This window comes from Tachypleus tridentatus, chromosome 1 (genome assembly GCF_004210375.1).
Source record: "Tachypleus tridentatus isolate NWPU-2018 chromosome 1, ASM421037v1, whole genome shotgun sequence".
Lineage (NCBI taxonomy): Eukaryota > Metazoa > Arthropoda > Merostomata > Xiphosura > Limulidae > Tachypleus > Tachypleus tridentatus.
In genome coordinates this window covers 136934343-136960255 of record NC_134825.1, presented here as the reverse complement: position 1 = coordinate 136960255, position 25913 = coordinate 136934343, and the positions used below count along the sequence as shown (strand labels likewise).

Genomic DNA, 25913 nt, shown 5'->3' with positions numbered 1-25913 from the left:
TAAAAAGTTGTAAGGTATTTACTCTAGCAAAAAGGTAATGATCATAACCCGCCAGGAAGACAAACAGGTAAGTTCAAGAATCACCGTCAGTCACCTGAAGTTGGTCTTTCCAGTCCTGGTTCCAAGTTATGTGTCATAGCAACCAGTATCAAAATGTAAAAGAATAGAAGTTTTAAAAGATACATAGCAAAATTGTAACAATGATTAGCCAAATGTCCAGTAAAAAGATAAAGTCAAGTAAATGGAGTAAAATTTGTAAAAGTAAATGAAGGTAAAAACAAAACAGCAATTAAAACAGAAAATGGTGTAAAAACCAATGGTGACATCCAGTCTTCAAAGTTGTAAAATATTTACTCTAGCAAAATGGTAATGATCATAATCCGCCAGGAAGACTAACAGGTAAGTTCAAGAACCACCGTCAATCACCTGAAGTTGGCCTTTCCAGTCCTGGTTCCGAGTTATGTGTCATAGCAGCTATTATCAAAATGTAAAAGAATAATAAAAGTTTTTAAAGACACTCTGCAAAATCGTAATAATGAGTAGCCAAATGTCCAGTAAAAAGATAAAAGTCAAGTAAATGGAGTAAAATTTGTAAAAGTAATTGAAGATAAAAGAAAAATGGCAATTAAAACAGAAAATGGACTAAAAACCAATGCTGACATCCAGTCAACAAAGTTCTAAAGGACTACCTGTAGCAGAATGGTAATGATCATAACCCGCCAGGAAGACTAACAGGTAAGTATAAAAACCACCGTCAGTCACCTGAAGTTGGTCTTTCCAGTCCTGGTTCCGGGTTACGAGTCAATATGGCCAGTACTAAAAAGTAAAGTAGTAAAAGTGTGAAATGATATGCAGCAAAAGTATAATAACAACTCGCCAGGACGACTAACGAGTAGTTCAAACGGATAGTTCAAACAGTAGTGTTAGTCACCTGAAGTTGGCCTTTCCAGTCCTGGTGTCGGTTATTTAATGTTCTGGCCATTGTCCAATGTCAAATTGAATGAGAGAGATTAAAACTGTAAAAAAGGAACCACAATTAAAAAGGTGTAATGAATAAATATGCAACACTTAAATGAGATTAAAAAGATTAATGGCCATTAAAAAATTAAAAACATTATCAAGGTCGACAGAGTCACCATCACCAATAACTCTGTCCAATGTTACAGACTGACCCTGGGAAAAAATATGTTTAAAATATTGCCGTTTGTTGAGAATTGTAACGATGGCAAGAAAGTAAAACGTGGCTGATAGTGATTTGAGTGTTACACAAACTACACATTGGTGCATCAGTTCCAGATAAAAGAAAATGATGAGTTAAAAAACTGTGACCAATGCGTAGCCTAGTGAGAACAACTTCCTCCTTCCAAACTTTACGGAAGCTAGATGGCCAAAGTCCAATTTTGGGTTTGATTTGAAAAAGTTTGTTGTCGCATTGCTCACTCCAACTGGACTGCCAGCTGGCATGGAGCCGAGCCTTGAAGACAACACCATAATCCATGTACGGAATAGGCATAGGAGTGATGGTGCTGAAGCAGACATATTTAGCCGCCATGTCTGCAAGCTTGTTCCTGCGAATACTAACATGGCCTGGTATCCAGAAAAACTGGATTGAAGTAGCTGCTAATGAGAAATGGGCCAGTCGGTTTCGGAATATCAGCAAGAATAGGATATGAGCTAACGTGTAGCGATTCCAAGGCAAGTATAGAACTAAGCGAATCAGTATAAATAGTGCAGTTGGAGTACTGCTCAGCTGCAATATGATCCAGGGCAAGAGATATGGCATACAGTTCAGCAGTGAACATAGAAGCTGTAGAAGGGATTCTGCGCGCAACTACTGACCCATAGCAAACCATAGCAGAGCCCACTGAATTATCTGATTTGGAACCATCTGTATAAATGGGAACTGAATGATTGTTTGAAAGATATTCATTGAATAAAAGACGGTACTTCCAATCTGGAGAATCTGCCTTTTTTTAGGTGACTGAAAGAAAGGTCACATTTGGGGGCTGTAATAAGCCATGGTGGGATGGGCCGACCTGTGGAATCTGCAATGTTATCCAAGGACAGACCCAATTCATCCAATTGCGCCCGGATGCAAAGGCCAAACGGAGCAATGACAGATCGTCTGTTCTGAAAAAGTACTGCCCACCGAGGAAGGAAAACACATTTCCAGGTAGGATGCTTTGGTAAGGAATGAAATTTCGAAGTATATTGTAAAGATAGTTGCAAACGGCGAAGGTGTAGAGAAGGTTCATGAGATTCAATGTATATACTTTGAACTGGATAGGTATGAAAAGCCCCAGTGCAGAGTCGAAGTCCTTGGTGATGAATGGGGTCCAGCATCTTTAAGGCTGAGGGTCTGGCAGAGCCATAGACCATTGATCCATAATCAAGTTTCAATTTAATAAGAGCACGATATACCTTTAACATTGAACAGCGATCTGCTCCCAACTGGTAGAAGATAGAACATGGAGGATGTTCAGTGCTCTTGTGCATTTGACCCGAAGCTGCTTTAAGTGTGGTATAAAGGTCAGTTTACGATCAAAGATAAGCCCCAAGAACTTGGTCTCCGGGACCACTGGCAGCAAAATGTCACCAATATGAAGTTCAGGATCAGGGTGAATACCCCCGTCAACGGCAAAAGTGCATGCATACAGTTTTGGAGAGAGAGAAATTAAAGCCGTTCGCCAGAGTCCACTTCCGTACACAATTGAGGGAGGTTTGTAGTTGCCGCTCAATAAATCTCATGTTTGACGACTGACATGAGATGTGAAAGTCGTCGACATACAGCCCATTCGCAACAGTGAGAGGGAGTTGTTCAGTGATGGCATTTATCTTTATACTGAAGAGTGTAACGCTCAATACATGGCCTTGAAGGACTCCAAGTTCCTGTACAAAAGAACGGGAAAGTGTCGAACCCACACGAACTTGGAATCTCCTGTCCATTAAAAAATTTTTAATAAACATGGGTAGATGGCCACGTAACCCATATGTATGGAGTGTCTCACTTATATTCCTGAAGTTCAAACACACAGTACACATACAGGCTCATGTTACCATATCCAGTAGTATATAATGGACCTTTATAAAGTTGAGCTGTCTTAGTTGCGTTCAAGTTGAGCAGCATTTTGCAGAATTAGGAATTATAAAAAAATCGATATTTAGGGATTTTTCTTTTAATATTTACTTTCAAACTACAATATTAATTAATGTTAGGATACTATGACTCAAATTATAATCTACAGTTTACCAAACGTGTTGACATACATTTATAATATTTAGTTCAATAAAATTTTAACTGGAAGTTCACAGCATCATGACATGCTTTAACCCCTACACATAGAAAAACCTGTAGCAATAGGATTAATATGTTAATGCTCACATAGGTAATACTTATTTGAACGGTAGGAACTTGTAACTTGAGATTTTGAAATATTGCACTCTATCAGGTTCAAAGGCTTGTAATACAGAACACAGAAAGTAGTCAGCCAGTTTGGTAAAAGCCTTAGGACTCATTTACTTGTTAAAATGTTTAACTTGCATTTGTTTATCTTACTTTTGTTGTCTGTCAATACCTATTACTTTATGTATCACAGAACAGAAGGTAACAGACAAAACAAAGAGATGAATAAACATAAAAGAAATTTAAAAATAAAGAGCAAACACAAGTTACCAAAAATAAATGAAAATTGAAAGTAAGACAAATAACATTACTGACTTGCATCTAATACAAAAGCTGAAATAAATCTACATCATGCAGACCACCAACAACTGCAAACACAGGATAAAAACTTCCAAAAAAATAACAAAATACCTTAAAAATCTATTAAATTTTGTGAAAGTGAAAAATAATTCCATTAAAATACTCAAGCTGCTCTCATGATGTTTCCACAATTAGGTTAATCATGTACATAACTAAGAATCTGGTTGTTTCTCCACTCTAACAAAAGTTGTAAAAAAGTCTCGCACAGGGGTGAAATTTGCTATAAATTATACAGCACTATATTAGACAATCCGATTTAGTACCTACTACTAAGAATAAATAGCTAGGTTTTAAGTTTAGTTTTACAATGTAAAACAGATTTTCAAAAGTTTCATTTTAAAGTGAAAGAAAAACAAAATGGTTTAACATGAGATAGCAGACTGCCATAACTGAAACCCCAAAAGACACTAATTTCCATAAATAATGTATATGAACTTACCTTCTGTATGTTGCATAATCATTTTTAACACTTGATTTCATGTTTTTAAGCTCATCTAATACAGCAAACATGTTGATGAATTTCCCTAATGTCAGAAGATAAGCTTCTGATACAAAGTCTCTTCTCTTTTCTTGGTGACATAGTCTTTTGACTTCAGCACAAAACCTTTCTGTAGCTTCCCTCTGAAATATTTAATCTCTTGTTAATCTTGTTAATATTCTTTAGTACATAATCAACAAGTAAAAAAAAATGCATATTTGTTGCAACTGCAGTAATCCAACCTAATAATTAATATAAAGCCTTATTTTTAACACTGTGTTTTACTCATAATACTTTTGTAATGTACTCTATCATTAAATGAGTTCTTTTAAATAATTAATTAAAATAATGAAAACCAGCCCTTGTAAAAACACAGTTTATTTCTTCCTTAACATTTGCTACAGGTTATTCTTCTTGTTCACAGTTCTAGTGAAGTTCACAAGTTATCCACTTTCAACATAAATGTATTCACTGATGATACTTTTAATTATGTACAAGTACAATTTCAAAGCTAATCAATAAAGTAACATTGATATGAATACTTCATTAACTTCTCAATCATTAAACCCAAAACTAACTCAGTGTTTCCACACTTTTCATATTTATAATGTATTCTTATTTCATGATATTGTACAATCTCTGGATCATTAAAAATTGTAAATATTCAATATATTCTAGAATTAATTTTATATACTTTAAATTTAATATCAGCATTGAGTTAACAGCTCTCTATCTAACAAGCACTAAAATAGAACTCACAAAAATACATTATATAATTGTGTTGCTTATCTCTTCTTTGTCCTTAATTATTTTGATACCTGTAATGTCTCCTTCTACCACTTCCCTCTACTTGACTATTCCACATATATTCTCCCTTTATAGTGTCTCCACATTGTTATGAAAATTGCATTGTTACTTGTCACTGCTACTACTTTCTTTTCCTCCTTTATTTTTTGTCCTGCATTTGTGAATGCTTTACCTTCTTCATCTGCCATTGTTTGAAGGCTTCATTCTTATCCTTGATAGCTTGCTGTACTTTTTCACTTCATCATTATGTTTCTTCTGTTTGGGCCTTTATCCTACAACACTATCTTTAACTGCAGCATCTAAAGCAACTCGGATTATTTTCTCTCCGACATCTACCCATAGTGCTTATTTCATGAACATAGTTTTGTTGATCATGCCTACCTCAAAACAGTTATTTTAGATAAAATTTCCTTCTTTGTAAAGCAAAGACATAGTATTTAAATCGAAGTTCTTACATAATTAATAATTTTACCCCTTCATAACTAAAAGAATATGACTGATATCTTCAAGTTGTTTTTCCTAAATTCACAGATAGTCTTTCCTGTTCATTTATGCTAAAGATCATTTGCAACTGTCTGGCAATAAAGCAGAATTTACAAGTATTGTTCATATCACAGGTGTCAATTGTGTGACCTGAAGCTACTGTCATTTAATATATGGTGAAATTCACCCAAGTTTTGATAAAACATATTGCAAAACCTTGCAAGTTAATCTGTTGGTTGCTATAAAAAGATATAACATTGCTAGAGAAGACTTATTAATGGTATATATTACAAAACACCACTGGGTTGCATTTTCAGAAAGTATAAGCAATAAGACTGATTTGCTAATATATAACTTCAGCCCCAATTCTGTACTTGTATTTGTTATTCTGGGAACAACTGCCTTGAAAGTCAACTCCCCCTATTTATAATAAGTATGAGCACACAGGAGCATGGTATGGAAGTAGCAACCTAAATTATTTATTTCACTAACATACTAAGAAAATCACTGCTATATCATATTGCACAGAAAAGAATTCCAAATCTGGTATAAGAGAATGAAGCCTGTTCCTAACTTCTGTCTTGGTTTAGCATTATGCATATGACACATATACAGAATTCTATACAAATTATTATATTTTCTGTTACAAAACCACACCATGAAATTAAAGTTGACTCAAAAACAGCAAAACAGTGAGCTGCATGAGCTTTTGTAGATTAGCAATTCATCTTTCCAGAGTTTCAGTTGATCATATGTCCAAACATGCAGATATAATATATAAATAAATTCTGTCATTTGTTGAACTTGTACATCAAAAAACTTGAATTTGTTTTTGATAAGACACGAACAAAGACATCATAGTATTCACATACCACCCTTCAATCCCTCAATACGAATTTCTGAAACTTGTACTAAAAATTGGATTTTAATACCAGTGGTAAACAGAGTGCAGATAGTCCATTGTATAGCTTTGTACTCAAGCAGAAAAACATTCATATACTTTTTTTTCCCCATCTAACTACATTGGTTGTTAAACATCTGCAAACTTCTATGGCAGCCAGAATAAACATCCTCTTTTTCTATATACTCTTATGTTATGACACAAGATCAAAATAAAACTATTACAGAAATTGATTTTTAATGACCTATGTTTAATAATGTAATTACAATATTTAGGTTTCATCTAAAATGTTCCTACATTATGACAATAAAACTGATTTTGCTATGACATTCTTTACACAATATAATGACACCAAACTATCACTTTATTTTCTGGAAATTGTCATGAAACCTGCATCAGCACCACATCACACGAAATACCCACTGTTGCAAAATCAATTCCAGGAACACCAACTTATTACAGATTGATCAAACAAACTACTTAGTAGGATATAAATGGCTTTTTACTTGTACTGTATTTATTAGTGATGCTAGTCATTGTTGCTATGAGATCTCAAAAAAACACCATATTTTCCCAACAAAGAAGGACTGTAGCATACTAAATTTCAAGAAAAAGATTGAAGACAATCCTCTTTTGTTTTGTAGATATTACAATCAATCTATAGTATCATAATAGATTTTGTAACTATGTTAAAAACAAAATTTCTAATTTTCCAAGACACAAGAATTGCAATCCTGTACCGTTACATATACACAACTGTTTCTGTTTCTTGATAGACAAACTGAAAAAAAAAGAAGACAAAAGAAGATGATCCAAAGTGGCTTCCTAAGATGATCAGCTCAAGTTACCAAACTGCTCAACAATGCCAGAGGTAATCTGAGCATGTGACAAACATTAAATGGAGCCAACTACCCATAATATACCAGCAGGTGAAAGCTATACTGGAGACAAGAATGTGAAAGTCTTACAATATACTGGGTGCAGCAATGCTTCACTGAGATCCATTCTAATATTTGATGACCACATGATGGGCAAGGTACATCTGTGTGTGCTGATTGATGGGACAGTGAGAAAGTTTCCTAATGCAAAAATAAGGTTAGATGTTGCATATTGTGTGAAAGACCTTGATGCCATGTATATGAAGGCATCTATCTACAACATACCAAGCAGTAGAAGTCTGGAGGAAGCAGACAGAAAGGAGATTGATGAAAGATCTGCAGTTAGTACAGGACCTCAAGAAAAGAAAAGTTAACAAGACAAACACCAGCAAGTCTTGAAATGTGATATCTCAAATGTTGGTCTACAGAAACTGAACAAAGCACAGAACCAAAGACCCTTCACTGCAGAAACTTTGGAACAGTGCCCAGGAGGAAGTTGAGCACAAGACAAAAAAGGGAAAAGGACTTACAAAATAGAGGACCAGAAGTGAGTGCTATACAAAATCTATTAAAGAAGTTCTAGTGGGAAAGTTAAACAGATCTTATTACCAACAAAATACCAGACTCAAGTGATGATGTTGGTTCACAAGTCAATGGGTGGAGAGAAAACTATTTGCTTTAAGATCTTTGACCCATCAAGGAACGTGCATACTCAAAAGCAAATGAGGAAAGATCCAAAATGTCACACTTAATAACCAACTAAAGAAAAGAAGCTGATCCCAAAGTCAACAAAGTACAGAAAGGCACAGGAAAAAGCACATAAATTATCTCCACAATGTCTAGGATTGACTTTACATGCAGTCTCAAGGGCCCCTGGAAACACACTGAATGTCTCCCTCTCACTGTGAATAAGGTCACTGACTGCCTCAATCCTCCCACATTGTTGAACAATGCTAGATATTAAAGGTGGAAAAGGAGACATGATTTGTCTCCATGCTGGAAATAACAATCCAAGAATTCATGCTGTATATCAACTTGCTAAACCATTTCTTTTAAAATATAATTTTATAAAAATCAACTAGATAACACAAATAACACTCAGTATCTCTAAGAGTTGTAGTGCACAGAAAACCATCAGTGAATGCTTTGTCAAGAAAAAGATGATAACAGTATCTGAATGAGGTGAGAAGACTGCCTGAAAATACTCAGCTGTTTGTTCATATGAGGGCAATATGTCTGACCATCTATACTCTACATCAGTTATTTTATGATGGGCATTGTTGCACACAAGGTGAGCAATCGACATATAGCCATAAGAGAAAAAGCTACTTTACATACAAAATGCACCAGCTCTGACAACCAAGCAGCAATTCAGATCCTTCCTGTGGTTAGCAGGATACTACAGGAGGTTCATCTCAAATTATACTGAAGTCACTGCACCACTGACTGATCAGATTTAAAAAGGCAAACTAAACGAGGTGAAGTGGAAACAACTCCAGCAGATGGCATTCCAGAATAAATTTTAGGAAGTTTGCCAATCTTTAGGATGCCAGAATTCCACAAACCATTCATTATTCATTGTCAGGCCTAAGTATCAGATGTCAGAATTGGGGCAGTACTTCTCCAAGAATGTATAAAGATACTGTTTTCCATAATAAACATCAGTAAGAAGCTGCTAAGTAGTGAGAGTTACTCTGTGATTAAAAAAACATATCTGGCCATCATATTTACCATCTAGTGGTTCCAGAACTACCTCTATGGGAAGGAGCTTATCATCCAGATGGACCCTTGCAAACATCCACAGGTGCAAAACTGACAGTGCAAAGATCAATAGGTGGATGTTTTACCTCCATAACCCTTGGTTCAGCATTTAAGCCATGAATGGGACTGGTAATTGTTGATGTAAAATGTACAAGTAGACTTTGTGTACGAACTAAAAACAGACTTTTAGCATATAGTATAAGAAATTACATTGTCAATATTTTTCTTGAAGAGACTTACTGTTAAATATACATGACTGTTTACATTTAAGTTTACTGATGAATTAGATAATTTATGTAGCCTGAGTATTAAATTTAGTTATTTGTAGATACTGTATACATTAGAAAATAAATGTGGATTGAAAATTTAGTTCAACAGATGGATTTAGACTGTGTGATTGCAAGTTTAGCCATAAAGAGCATACAGCTGTGAGTTTTAAAGCAAAATTATCACAGACTGTATTGTAATAACAGAAAGAACAATTTCTCATGTCAAATTAATATATTTTAAAACAAGTGGACTTTGTGCTGTTTACTTATTATTGAAATTTACTGCAAACAACTCCCAAACACCTACCATAAAGAACCTGGCCCATAGATGAAACCTGATATACGCTTCTGATTACACATATTTTCAATGGACAACAAGACTACAAGTGCAGCATCCTCTCATGATCTACAAACACCTGAATTAATTTACTTTTAGTATCTGTCTTCCTTATATTCAACAATGTCTAAATAATGATGATGATATCATTGGAATTTGAGTTCCAACCATGGAATCCTACTAATAATGTAGGACTAGGTTATCATGAAGTCAACAAAGTGCTGATATTCAAGATTTTATGTGGAAAATAATGAGTTAAAAAACTGTGACCAATATGTAGTCCAGTTAGTCCAATCCTTACGGGAACAAGACAGCCAAAGTCCAATATAGTGTTTTATTTGGAAAAGCTTATTTTCATGCTTCTCACTCCAAGTCGACTGCCAGCTAGCACAGAGATGAGCCTTGAATAAAGGACTATAATCCATGTATGGGACAGGCACAGCAGTGATAGTGTCAGAGCAGATAGACTTAGTTTCAGTGTTGACGAGCTCATTCCCGGGAATATCAATGTGGCCCAGTATCCAGAAAAAGTAAATAGAAGTAGATGTTAAAGAGAAATGAGCCAGTCAATTTTGAATATCGGCAAGAACAGGGTGTGAACCAACGTGAAGTGATTCCAGGACCAGTAGAGAACTAAGTGAGTCAGTATAAATTGTGCAGTTCGAGTACTGTTTAGCTTTTATGTGATCCAGGGCAAGAGAAATGGCATACCGTTCAGCAGTGGACACATAAGTTGTAGAGGGGATTCTGTACACGGCCACTGAACCACAACAAACCATGGCAGAGTCCACACAGTAACCTGATTTCAAACCATCTGTATAAAAAGGAATGGAATGATAGTTCAAAAGATGTTCAGCATATAATAGACAGTATTTCCAATAAGGAGTGTCTGATTTCTCTGATCACTTAAAGATAGATCACAACTGGGGACTGTAAGAAGTCATGGTGGGATGGGCTGACCAGTGGATACAGCAATGTTATCCAAGGACAGACCCAATTCATCCAACCATGCCTAGATACAAAGGCCAAAAGGCGCAATGGCAGACCATCTGTTATGAAAAAGAATGGCACAACCCCATGTGGGATGCTTTGGTAAGGAAAGAAGTTTCAAAGCATAAAGTAAAGACACTTGCAAATGGCAGAGGTGCAAAGAAGGTTCATGAGACTATGCATAAGCTCTGAACTGGGGAAGTGCAGAAAGCCCCAGTGCAGAGCCAAAGCCCTTGGTGATGGAACAGGGTCTAGCATCTTTATGTCTGATGGTCTGGCAGAGCCAAAGACCAGCGATCCATAGTCCAGTTTTGATCGAATAAGAGCTCGATATATCTTTAGCACAGAACATCGATGCGCTCCCCAAGTGGTAGTAGAGAGGAACACGGAGGATGTTCAATGCTCTTGCACTTTTGACCCGTAGCTGCTTGATGTGTGGTATAAAAGGTCAGCTTACAGTCAAAAATAAGCTCCAACAACTTTGTCTCAGAGACCACAGGCAGCACAACTTCACCAATACAGATTTTAGGATCAGGGTGAATACCCCGTTGGCAGCAAAAGTGTATGCAAACAGTTTTAGAGAGAGAGAAGGTAAAGCCATTTGCTGTGGTCAACTTCAGTATACAATTGAGAGCATTCTGTAGCTGCCACTCAATACAACTCATGTTCGACGACTGACATGAGATGTGAAAGTCGTAGACATAGAGCCAGTTTGCAATGAGAGGGAGTTGTTCAGTGATAGCATTATTTTTTATATTGAAAAGTGTGAGACTCAGAACACAGCCCTGAGGGACTCCAAGTTCCTGCAGAAAAGAACAGAAAAAGAGTCAAACCCACCATGCACTTGTTCATCACACAGTCTGTCATTTCTGTATAAAGAAAACTGCCAAAAGGTGACTGTATTGGCAGGTTTCAGAAATGTTTCCTGTAAGGAGAGACAAACAAGATGGTAGGAAACAATCACTGTTTTGATGTCATCCAGATTAGAACATAAACCTCGACAGTTCCATTGTATCAGGGTGGCCATATTTATTTATGTGTAGGAAAATTGGGTGGAAAACTCTTCTGTTTACGACCACGTCTTTTTTCCTTACTTTCCTTATTCGAGTGAGGTCTATCAACCTCCATGTATCCTGCCCTGGGTCGATTGAGCAGGTCTTTGCTGTTGGAAGGGGATTCCAGAGACTAAGGACATGAACAAATGATTGTTTTGCATCTTGGGGTGAGAGAGGAAGATCAATCCAAGGAAATGCCTATACCTGGAACCAAAGGATGTGGATCTTGGAGTTTGTTGAAATGTATATTAGGGGCAGAGGTTGGAGTCAAAGTTAATTCATCAACTTTTTTTAACCATAGAAGTCAAAAGACTTTTCATTTGTTTGGAGAACGATTCTTTAGGAGGCACAGAGAGATCTGTCTGCACCCCACAGTAGCTGTGCAGCAGCATAGGTCCGAGATGAGGTGGTAGACAGCAATTTTTGAGCCTCAGGATAGGTAATGTTATGAATCATTTTCAAACTGCACCTCTTTTTGTTCCAACCATTTAGGGCAAGAATGAAAGAAGGATGGGTGAGAGCCATTGCAATTGATGCAATGAGGGTCCATTCACACTCACAAGCATCAGGGTCCTTGCCACTGTAACGAGCACATGTCAAGCAACCACGGAATAACGTCTTCGAGTGAACGAACCGCTGACACTGGAAACATCGGAGAGGGTTTGGAATGTATGGCCGTACTCTGCAATTAAGATAACCTGCCTTGATAGTGGCAGGCGGACGTGGTGACATAAATGTCAGAATGAGGACTTTGGTCAGCACCATAATTACATCTTTGCAAGTGGAGATACACCTCACTGCATAAACACCTTGGGTGGAGAAACCAGCAAAAATCTCAGACTCTAGGATGTTCTTCAAATTCCTCTCAACAATAACTCCTTGTGATGAATTCAATGTAGCATGAGGCATAACCTCTACAGGTACCCAATTGCCTTTGAATGCAACAGGAGTTCACTGTGTTGAGATGTGGATGTCTCCACCAATATGTCACAAGATTGAATCTTCTTTACTGATTTTAGAGCACCAGCAAGTCCCTCTAGTCCCTCCTGAATGAAAAAGGGAGACATTTGCCCTAAAGGTTTGTCTGAAAGTGAATGCAATATTAGAAAATGAGGTACAACAGGTGGTACAGATGGTGAGGATTGCTGCTCAGAATCTTCAAAATGTGGTCATTTACCTACAGACTGTTTTTTCACTATTTTATGAAGATTTTTAATTGAAGTATCCAAAAATAAAGAAAGGGAAATTTTGGTGCCCACTGACCCCACCCACCATGGAGCCCTACGGGGGAGACGCACTACAGTGTCAAATAAGGACACTGCAGAAATGCCAGGGTTTCGTGAGCACTATACCCAAACACAGGCATCAGATATAATGTCCACAACATCTGGTGAGTGCATTCAACACTGGTACTTGGTTGACCCTAGCCCAAATAGACCCGCTGATTGACCCAAGGGGGGCCACCCCAAGGCCACCCATCTACAGGAATTCAAGGCCAAAGTGGTGTGTTAGGGTTGGATCCCTCAACTACCAGGATCCTCTCCTCCCGTTGCCACAGACAGCAAACACGTGGGTGGATGCTTAGATCCCAAAGGAAATAAACCACGTACAGGAATCCACACCGAGAGGTTCAAATATAGATTTTATTTAACAAGTCATGTGGTATGCTGAAAGCAACACTGTTTAAAATTAGATGTTTGTGATCAAATAACTTTGTCTATAATTTCATACAAATTAGGAATTCAAATTATTTATGTTAACAAGCTAGAATATAAAATAAGACATTGAATCATTTTATTTACTGAGATATACCTTATGCACTGAATCAAACACAGAAACCCCATTCACTTCTTCCCATTTTTTGAAACACTCCCTTGTATACAGTTACTTCAATACATGACTTGTGAATAACTAATCAACAGCTTGCAATGTCCCCAGAGTGGACACTCCCTGCCATTTTAATCTTTGAGATCATGTAGGTTATGTCGTTAGTCTGCTCGAAGTTTCATACTTTATAAAATTTAAATAAATCTTTTTCAACTAAGCTTAATAAATTAGTGGAATTCTGCAGTACCAGTGTAGTTATGATTTTTTGGTTATTCAACTGTATATACAAAACCTAAAAAAGTTGTTTGATATTTTCACGAACAAAATTTTAAAAGAGTAGTTATGATTTTTTGGTTATTCAACTGTATATACAAAACCTAAAAAAGTTGTTTGATATTTTCATGTGCAAAATTTTAAAAGACTTAGCAACCTATGTCCAGCAGCAACCGAGTTCAAAGATCACAGGAAAAAAAATAGTTTGCTTTACTTCTTGATTTATTGTTGTATATTAACAAAAATAACTAATAATTTATTTGTAAATTGTAATAATCTGTATATAAACATATATAATGTGTATAATTGAAATGTTACTGTGTATTATAAAATACTAGTCCACTAAATCACAGCCAAGAGAGAGAAGACTAAAGATCAGTTTTATATTACTGGACAAGTAACCCAAGTATGAGTACACATCAATGCAATTATGTGATGTCAGCTTGGCATGACTAGAAGGTTAATATAATGTTATATTAACATGTTATAATATATCTATAATGTTATAATAGATAGTCATTCTAGCATGATAAAAGCATTATTTATATTTCCTAATTTTTTTAATGATGTTCACAAAGTTGGTCAAGTGACAGCCCTCACACAGTTAGGGTATAGAAAATAAAATATGAAGTCTTACTGAAAACAAACATTTGAAGTGTATTTTAGATTTTGGGGATGAAGAATAGTTTTTTCTTTCTATCATGAAATTACTTTGCACTCAAACTAGTAATAAAACAGACTTCATATTTTCAAAAACAAATCTTTATAAAAACATTTCATTAAAAAGGCTTTTGTATACAAAAAATTGTAATCTTTATTAAAAGTTTACAAAATTTATGAAGACATGCTGTATCAAAAGGTATAGTGCAAATACTTAATGTGTGCAGATGTGTAGACTCATGTATACTATATTAAGCCCATTGCAAAAAGGTTAAATAAAGATACATATTTTGAAATAGATTAAGGAATCCCCTCAAATAGTATGTCTATCTTTCTACAATACAATTCTTTAAATTTATAATCATCATAACAATTACACATATTTATATATTAATATATACACACTGTACTTAAGGGAAAAAAATTTCCTTTTATACTGCATGTATTTAACAGCTTACCTGAAAGCGCATGAAAGCAAGTAGTTTGCTGACCTCATGTGATAAAACTTCAACTGTTTTCTCGTATATTTCCACTCGGTTAGGCTGTTCATTGGATTTAGGCTATGAAAAACAGTTTTAATTAAGTTATTTATATTATATACATAAATATAATTGACATTCAACATTTTTACTTTAAGATGAAGTTAAAATAGATATTTGTAACAGTTAATGCTATTCACATGACTAGTTGCAAAGGTAAAAAAAAAACGTTTTTTTCTTTAAATTCATAACTCTATCTCTTTCTAATGAAATCAGATCATTCCACTAAGGTACCACATTCATTTTCTTGAGGGAATAATTGCTGTAATCTGGAGTATACCATATAGAAAGCAACAGCTATACTGTTTTTAGTGGAACTGATCCTCAGGAAAGTGGGTGGAGGAGGAGGCATAAGTAGTGTTTCATTGTACTTTTCCCTATATGAGAGAATTCAGAGAATACTACAATGATATATTATTTGTAATTAAAAAAAAAAACTGAAACAAAATTCAAAAACATTGCACAAAAAGGATCCCCTGAATATAAGCTATATGTAGGATGCAAGATGTACCCTAGGTTTTAGGTGGTGACTGCAGAAGTAGAACACGCATGGCAATTAAGACTGATCGGTGGTGTATCTTCATCTCCATTTGCCAGTCTCATGTGAAGAAGTTAATTAATAATTAAATAATAATAAAAACAGAAATTAGGAAAGCAACATTAGAGTGCTCAAGCTCACATTGTCCCACATCTATATCACTCTTCACTACCTGCAGACAGCTGTGGGAAGATAACTGCTCTCCAAATTAAAGAACAAAATAATAAGGTACTACTACTTAAGGGTATATAATATAAACTTATCTCCTGAAGTTGGCATTCCAGCCTCCATTACAGTGGTAAGGCACTAATAGCTATAGCCCAGTAGACGAGTTATATTAGTTCAGATAACTGGTTGGGTCCTTTATACTAAGTGGTATAACTGCCAACCACCACCCATTAACTGTAACTACTAATTTTAAGACTCTAAGTAAGTCTATACATGAAAACTTGTTCATCAACATAGAAGTAGTGCCAAGGTGTATAAATGACCTTATTAACAGCTAAAGATAGAAACTTTCAGCAAAATTTCCTTAATTTTTATTTCATACATTCTTATATTTATCACAAAATATTTTAATAATTTAATTTAGTTTACATTAAATCCATTAAAAAGTAATTTTTGAATAAATATTTCAACATTTACAATAAAATATTGTTATTTATTACCAATTTTACAAAACTTCAATAATTTTGAAGTTATAACATTTATAACAGAAAAGTATGGTACATTACTATAAAGAGAGGGTAAACTATATATTGAAAAGGCAAAATATTCTCTTTTGTCCAAAATATTTAGATTGATACCATCAACTATTATAAGTTCTAAATCTAAATAATATGCTTCCACATTACATACTGAAGTGTGTTTGTGTGTGTTTACTTATAGCAAAGCCACATCGGGCTATCTGCTGAGCCCAATGAGGGAAATTTTCGCATTTTAAATCCATTGACTTACCAGTAGCTGTACTAGCAGGGGACATACACTGAAGTATTTATAACGTATAATTCTACTGGATAAATGGTGTTAATAGCATTATTTCAGGATTATTTATACTAATTAAATCATCTACATATCTGCAAGTTAGAGCAAAAATGTTCAAGTTCAGGTAATTTTCAACAAACCTATTCCCATAAAAATAAAGATATAAATTAGCAATAGTTAGCCCCCACTGGAAGTCCTATTACTTGTTTAAATACCTGGTTATTGAAAAATGTATAATTATTGTAAATGCACAAACTTAAAATATTTTTGTATGCATTTAAGAGCTAAATATTCTTTCTTCCAGTTTTATGAAGGGATAACAGAACCATTTTATTAATAAAGTTATAACAAAAATTAAATATTTTAATGAAATTGTGGTGAAATAAAATGTTTAAATATCATTTACTTGCTCACAATTTCTTAAATATTCTAAACTTGGTTGATTATTTTTTTGTATTATTAACATTTATATTTTTAATTTTATTAGATAAGATATTAACAACTGTTTGTATTGAATGAGAAATAAATTTAAAGTTAAAATATTTATGGAGATGAGGAATTGCATAAAGAAAAAATAAATCTACATGCAAATTGGGATTAGGATTTATTTTTTTTTATAAGCTTTAATGAAATTATTAATTACTGTATCTTAAAATTGGTTAACAATAAATATTTGTGTACTATTAAATTTCTTTTATAATAATTAATGCAAAAAACTTTTACAAATAAAACCAAAATTACAGTTAACTTTATCAACAGGCACTATAATGTATGTCCCTTGTAATTCTTGAAAATCTTATTTCTCTGCTGATAAAATGATAAACTTGCACAGTTTTTATTTAATTTTTATTTAGGATAACGTAAATTTTGTTGTTTTTAAATACATAAAACTTTCATTCCATAAACCATCTAAGTAAATAAGATGTATTATAGTTAAGTTTCAAAATATATTGATCAGTATTGTTTTCAATAATTTTAAAATATTTTGCTTACTACATTTTGTGACACTTCAGTATTTAGATCCTTTTCTCAGTACTTCACATGATAATTTATCTTTTATAATTTCTAAGTTACCAGTAATAATATGTTTATGAAAAGTATAACAAACTATTTTCACATTCACAAGGCAAGTTAACTTCATCTGCACTTAAATTAGTTAAAAATATTTTATAATTGTGTAATAGTGGACCAATTGAAATTTTGTTTTTATAACTAATGGTAGGCTTTAAGTTTTCACAAGGAAAAATATTTTTCATAGATTGATCAATAAATGTTAAAAATCTGCAAGTCACTGTATACCTTGTTTAATAGTAATTACCAAATACTAAGTTTTAATTTGCAGTTTATCTTTTCCGAAACTTGATAAATCATTGAAAAACACAATCCTTCCTTTTCATTTTGTTCTATTTTACTTGACTGTTGGGTATTAATATTATACATGTTGTTAACAGTTTGTGAAAGCTGTGCCTCTCTCCTCAAACAACCTAGGGCAAGAATGAAAGGTAAATGCAGTTAATGCAGTGTGGTGCCAGTTTGCACTCACATTTACCACCAGTGAGCACACAAAGAACCATGACATGATACCTCTAAATGTCCAAACATCAGAGGGTTAGGAATTTATGGCTGTACCATACAGTTCAGATAACTTGAATTGACAGAAGTAGATGGACATGGTGATGAAAACATCAAAATTAAGACATTGATCAGCAGCATAATTCCATCCTTGTGAGCAGAAATACGGTGCAGAGCAGAAATGACTTGGTAGGAGAAACCAAGGAGGATCTCTGACTTGGGAATGTTCTTCAAATCCCTCTCAATGATCACTCCTTGGGAATAATTCAGAGTAGCATCGGAAGTAACCTCAATGGGTACATCAAAATTAAAATATGAACTATGAGAGGAAAGCAGAGCTTATGCAAGATCTAATGCATGATCAGTAAGTCATAAAAGGTTGATGAATGGAAAATTATTTGTATGCATAAATGACACTCAAAATTGTGTCAAACACTTGTTGACAGCATGGAAACAAACTCAACAAAGAAAGGCTTATATTACCTGAAGTAAAACTATCTGACTTCAATTTTTGTTGCATTCCCAGTGAACTTTATTATCTCTGTTGTACATAAAGCATGTAGTTAAAATGTTAAGTAGAAAGTTGATGGCATTATAAAAATTGCTTTATTCATTTGTATTTCATGTGACATTACATCATAATACAACTCTTAACAATTTTCTACAAATATTTCTTTACTGGCCCAACACCACAGTTTTTCAACTAGTACAAATTTATTGTGGACACAAATTCAGGTTTCTTAATAAAGTATTTTAACTAAAGATTTGTATCTGAATTCAAAAAACCTTTGTTGAATCAGTAGTTAAAAGGTGATTTTCATAATAAGAATAAAAATATTTATTTTTATCTGACAACTTTCATATTTTATTAACATATTCTCAGCAACCTCCTATATGAATACTGACTGCTGGTATGCCACATATGGTAGAGTCTGCCCCTGGCAACTGAATGCAAATGTGCTGTATACAATTTATGGATCACCTAAATTCCACATGTTTAAAAGAAGATAAAGTCAAAGGATTAACTGTATAAAATGTAAATTAAACCAGTCAATCATGTAATACAATGGGCAAAAACTTATTTTGGTTAAACCAAATATGATGGCTAGAAATAAGAGAACCTACAGAAGTAATGAAATACACTAAAATTAATGAACATCAAATTATCAAACATCAAATCTTGAATAAAGATAAAGGATCAGCAAGTCAGAATATATGCAGATGGTGTAATTTTCTTATGCTCAGTATGTAAAGCAAATGGTAAATTTCATCTCATGAATAACAATTCTGGTAAATATAATTTTGCTCTATTTTTGAGTTCACAATCTTGAGAATAACAACATTATACATTGAAATATGTAGTGTCTGTTTTGAGACCATTAATTGCCTCAGAATAGGTTTTAAATTGTGTACTTATAAAAACACTGATTGCTCAGATGTTTTATTTGTTTACACAAGTTCCTTAAATTTTTGTCTTAAAATTCCGAGAATTTTTTTGTTTCCCTCCCCAATGGAGAAATTTAGAACTGTATAATTTTCATGAGCTAAAATTTACTATATTATAAATTTGTAATCTCCATAGCATGTAATCACATCCATGTGTATAACTCTTATAACAGCATTTACTTAATAGTCTGGATCTTACACACAATACTAAAAACTTTAACCTGTACTCAAATTTGTTTAAATTAAACAACTTGCTATTTCTAATGTTAAACTGAAGTGATATTCTTGAATTTGATGTCATCTCCATAGGCACACTTAACTACTAAAATATCTGCTAGGTTGTGCTGTTAGTCATTTAGATGAAGCAGAATAAAGCTGGTGTTTGTGTGTTTTCTTATAGCAAAGCCATATCAGGTTATCTGCCAAGCCCACTAAGGGAAATCAAACCCCAAATTTTAGTGTTGTAAATATGAAGACTTACGACTGTACTAGCGGGAGCTAATAAAGCTGGAGGAGGCAGTCCTTTTGGATTACATTTGTGGTGGTTGTTGCATGAAAGATTTTTTTCTTTTCTTTTTAGTTTACCTACTTTTAGAGGAGATAACTTCCACGGCTTCTTTAAATTGAACATTATATAACTTCAGAATCGGTATAATTGGTTAGAAACAGGGAAATGAGTTTTTTTATTGTCTTCAAAGTCAAGTATTCCATTCATTTTTAATACCCATAGCCATGAGACGTTTTTTTTTAATACCTGAAACCATGTACTACATTCATTTTTATGTTAGGCAGTACATGAAGTAAATCTTCAAATGTCATCTTATGAATAACACCTTTATGTTCTGGAATAGTCACTAAGGTGGCATGTATCTGGTAGAGATGAGTGAGTGTTTGATTTGAATTTTGCACAAAGCTAAACAACGGCTAGCTGCACTAGCCATCCCTAATTTAGCAGAATAAGAATAGGGGGAAGGCAGCTAGTCATCACCACCCACTGCCAACTCTTAGACTACTCTTTCACCAACAAATAGCAGCATTGACCATCATATTGTAATGCCTCCACAGATGGAAAGGCAAACATTTGGTGTGACAGGGATTTTAACCTGCAACCATCATATTGCAAATCAAGCTCCCTAAACACCTGGCCATGCTGAGCCCTGACAGAGATGAACAAAAAGCAATGAAATATCCAATCAAGGTTGTTTAAATGCTAATATTAAAAGACCCATATAATAAATTTCAAAGACAACACAAGGTTGCTACTATGTGTCATTTTCATCTTTCTTTTTTTATTATTATTATTCAAACCCATATCAATTGTGTGTCAAATTTAATGTAGTTGCAAACTCTTCTTGAGATCTACAGTATGTTATATTTAGTATACCTTTATGAATTTAAGATAACTTCAAATATTTATTTCATAAGTGTATTATTTAATTTAGATTAAAAACATTCATGCCTGAATTAAAGAAATTTTCAAATAAAGGCTTAGCTAATATGAGATATAAAAAATGAAAAGCATAGAGAAAGAATTAATAATGACTTTTTACTTTATAAAGTTAAAATCATGGAAAAGATACAATAAAATGAAAAATAAACAAACTAACAGATTGTGGCTACAGAGTGGATTTCATTTGCAAAACATGTTCAATCATGAATTCCTCTCTTCATTTGGCCTGAGGTACTGGACACTGAATTCACACCTAAAGATCCTGTTACTAAAAACCTTCAGAATCCAAGACTTATGAAAGAGACAAATTTCCATTTGGAGATTCTCTGAAGAATTTAAAATTTAAAATGATGAATAGTGCAAGATCATTTGTTTAAACTTTTGTGAACTCTCAAAATGAAAATGTCCCTTTTTTCTGACCTTCTTCATTATAGTTCAGGGGTTTCCAACTTAAGAGTTCCCAAGGGCCACAACTATATTCACGAGTCTAGTGGTGGGCAACATTATATTTTTGTCAAATTAGGGCTTGTTAGTGTATCACGTAATGCAAAATAAAGAGTAAATAGATCCATGGAAGGATTAACTTATGTCTTTTCAACATGGCAAAATGAGTTACGATTGAGGAAGGAGTTAATCTGAATGCGACTTACTTTACGTTACAAGGCATATCGACGGGCATATTTGTGAAAAAAGATGTATTTCATTGTGAAAAGGAGAAGGAAATTTAAACATGTTCAATTATGGAATAAATAAATTTAATGAAAAAATGTTGCACATAAAAAAAACTAGAATAGCAAACATATCTATGATATTTAAGGTAGTAAGGACATAAAATTTTCAATGTGACTTTCACGTCACTCAGCAGCACTGACCAAAGAGGGTATGTCGACATGGAGTTCTGTTGTTGCTAGTCTCAGGAGAACACACTTTTACATATGCATGTGCTACCAAATATTGATGTAATTTTCTGTCCAAAAGCACGCAGATTTGGAAATCAATTTTTTGAAAGTAGTTTAAAGAAATCTGGTCCTTTTTCTTGTCTGGTTTGGAGAAATGGATCAGCTAGCAAATCACATAATTCAAGTTGAATGTCAGCTTGTTGATTTTCGATGGTCAACACAAAGAAGATTATTGAACAGCTCTATCCTCATCTATATCTTCAATATTTACACAAAATTCTGAAAAATCAAGTGGCTCATCATCTTTGAACTGTTCTGTTAATTGCTGACAACTTTGAAAGTGGGCCAAGTTGTTGTTTTCAAAACAAACTTTGAAAAGTCTTACCTTATTTTGAAATCCATTAAATCTGATACCATCTGGTTCTGCCCCTGGAGCTTCAGGTTGAGATCGTTATGGTGAGTGGTGATGTCTGTGAGAAAAGCCAGTTGTTTCAGAAAATTCTTTACTTTTGAGCTCTTCTTCCAATTGCATTGTATCAGATGAAACAAACTGATCAAGGAATGCAGGGATTTATTTCCTTATTCCAAAGAATCATTCAAAGATTCTTTCAGGCACTGAGCCAACTTACTTGGTTGTAAAGAGCCAAATCCCCATATTCTGCCTCCATATCCTCCAGAAACTGCTTCAGCTACTGATGTAAAAGAGCTTTGTTTCCTACTCTTATCATGTTAACTTTAATAACAACTTTAAAAACCTTTTGTTTCACTGATTTCCCACACAAAGCTCCTTGATGAATAACACAATGAAATGTTGGACAAGTTACTTCATTTTCCAAGAAAACCAACAAAGCCTAATTTTTTTCCAATAATCACAGGTACACCATCTGTCACTATTGCTGAACACTTATTGAAACCTCCGGTTTTATCAACTGAATTTTTCACTGCCTCAAAGATATCCTTTCCTTTTCTGGTCCCACGAAGAACACTTGCATTCAATAATTCCTCTTTCGTTGAAAAATCTTCATGAATAATGTGTACAAATATTAACAGCTGACTTACACATGCTTGATCAGTACTTTCGTCAAGACAAAATGAGAAATTTTTTCAACCAATCCAACAAGCGAGTTTTCTAATTGTTCTCCCATGACAGTGACCCTTCTTTATATGGATTGATTGAAAAGCAGCACTAATTCAAATTTCTCAGCAATTTTGGCATCCCAAAATGCCTTGGCCATTTTAATAGCACATTTCTTTATTAAACTGCCATCAATAAAAGGTTTCTTTGCTTTTGCAAATTCAAGAGAAATGACACACAAAGCATCCAAAGCAGATGTCTAACTTTCTGACAACTTGCTAAACATACTCGTTTGTTGTTTTAATTTCTTGCTAAAATCTGCAATCTAAACTTTGAGTTTCTCCTTCATATTTTTTTTTTTATAAATTTTCTTCATGTGTTGTTGAATAATGCCTTTTCACATTAAATTCTTTGGGCACTGATATAATTTACATACAAACCAAACACTGCAACTTGCCGTTATTGTTTGTAATTAAACAGTCAAGTTCCCAATGTTCCTGGTATACTATTTTAAAACACTGTCAATCTTAAGTTTCTTAAAAGCTTTACTCATGTGTATGTTTTCCACAGAACTGAACAGTGATAATTTACAACACATTAACCTCCACAACAGCAAATGAACAGACTGGCAACAGCCACCAGCCAGGCGAGTTCACTTTGTCTAGCAGAGGGAAGGGAGTATATAGCTGAGTAAGTCCACTTTGTCTAGCAAGGGGAATGATGGTATAATATACTGAGGTGTGTGTGATATAATTTAAAAGCTATTACTATTAAAGCTATTACTGTAAAATTATAGAGACAAATAATAAGACATATAGGTGCACACAAAATAAATTTTAAAATTTCATTAGTGAATGTCAGTTGGAGCTTTCATGCATTTTTACCTAGCAAGTCAAAATTTTTATTTCTTCACTACAAAAAATAATAATAATAAAAGTAGGTTATTTTTCAATAGGCATTCGCAGGCCACATGCAGCCCAAGTGCCATCTGTTGGAAATCCCTGTTATAGATGTTAGAATGTTTCCAGTTTACATCCATTATTGTTTTGATAACAAAGACTGTGTTATGAAGAGTTCCTCTGACTTATTCTCATCTGACTTGCTTACACAAGCATATAAAGGCCAAGAGATTATAGTTTTAGGAAATATATTATGCAAGTTAACATAAATTGAAGGTTTTAATTCTTATAATTCAATTATTGAGGTAAGTTTTATCATTTGATTCTTTATTATGTGGGAAAATTTTAAGTTTAACTCGCACATATCAAAATGTATGGTATAATGGTATTTAGATGTATTTTTGTTCTATTTAATATTTATACAATGAATTTTAATTTGTTACTAAGATGTATTCAATTAACTTATTACAATGTTCTTAAGTTTCACCAAAATTTATTACATTTTTATTTCCATAACTTATATAATTCTAATTGGCAATTGGGAGTTTTTTTAACAAATTGGTGCATACATCTAAGTTGACTTGTCCTTCTGCTTGAAATACGTACTTTTCTGTTATTTAGCACAAAGCTATTAAATTGGATTTGTGCCCAACACAATTAAAAATACCCACTTTTTAATGTTATAAACTCTCAGACTTTCTGTTGAACTGCTAGGAGAACAAAATTTGTTAATCAAAACTGAAGATATTTGGTACAATGGATTCTTTCTGGAGTTATAGTGAATATTAAAGTTTACTTCTTAATGTTAATAGTATTGTCAGCAGTCAAGTATCATTTGATTTATTAGTCCAGCTTAAAAGTAAAAGGTTAAATCTGAAAATGAGAGATTTTTAAAAATGTAAGATCTTTAAAGTAAAAAGTTGTTGACATTTAAAACCAAACATACTTTGGTTCAGTAAAATCAAAGTAGTATTAAGTGTTATTAGCAGATTTTTGGATCATAAAAAGTTTTGCTCTGCTTTAGATTTCCAGGAAATATATCATTCATTCAGATTTCAAGTACTAGATGAGGACAGCAAACTGTAAAGACTTAAAACGATTGAAACTTCTTCTGTACTTGTAAAAATTCTCTTCATTTATGAATCATATGCAAATTTTGACATTATTCCACATTTTGTTGTTTACCTCTAAGCAACAATGATATAAAAAAGCAAAAAAACTCAGTTTTTGAAAGAAGAAAATCAACTATAAAAATTAAGCTAAATTTATAATTAAAAGTTGTAGTCAGCTTCAGAAGATTCAATTTTTAGTTGGATTGTATTAAGTTGTATAATGTAATTGAAATGTGATAAAGTTTTTAATCTAATATGATACAAACCAAATTTGTAAATAAATTGGCTTTATTGCACATAAAAAATAAACCTGATAATATTATCTCTCACTTTTCTAATTACATCTTTAATGAAGTAATAATAAAGAGTATTAAAACACATTAATAACCTTTGGGCTTTTTCCAACAGCACTAAAAATTTAGACCTTTTTTAATCCTTTAAAGTTTTGTGTAGATGTTAAAAGGATTGCAGTGCCTCTCCACATACTGAAGATAACATTTTATACAGAGAACTTATTTTCATAATATATCTGCCTTTTTCTTTCTCTCTTACAGTACCCTGTAAAACATCTTACACTATAGCCCACAGACAACATCAAGCACTTACTAAACTTTAAAAATGCATATATTTAGTTATGACAAATCCAGATAAGAAAACAAGTAGGTAATTCTGAACAAAGTACAAGATGTCAGAAAAACAAGTAGGTGCAATAAGACTTAGTACACAATGGTAAAAACCCTATAAACCAAGCACTTTGAAAGTGTCCAGGTTATAGAGTTTTCTGTCATTAATGACAGTGTAAAATTCATGAAGTTAAACATAGGTTCACACATCTGATAGAGACAGGGCAATGTTAGACAAAAACATGGAATACTTATGAACAATCCTTATTCCAATTCTATGAAATGTGTTTATGG

The 25913-nt window shown here is 33.6% G+C and overlaps 1 protein-coding gene across 2 annotated transcripts in view; it reads right to left on the bottom strand.

Moving 5' to 3' along the window:
- The window catches only part of Cyfip (Cytoplasmic FMR1-interacting protein Sra-1), a 203359-nt gene that overhangs the window by 158400 nt on the left and 19046 nt on the right, over positions 1 to 25913 (bottom strand). For both annotated transcript variants that reach the window (XM_076454172.1, XM_076454181.1), the window contains exons 4-5: positions 14941 to 15042; positions 4203 to 4384 (exon numbers count right to left, since the gene is read on the bottom strand). In XM_076454172.1, coding sequence (XP_076310287.1) covers positions 4203 to 4384; positions 14941 to 15042 — 284 coding nt within the window. The remainder of the gene's footprint in view (positions 1 to 4202; positions 4385 to 14940; positions 15043 to 25913) is intronic.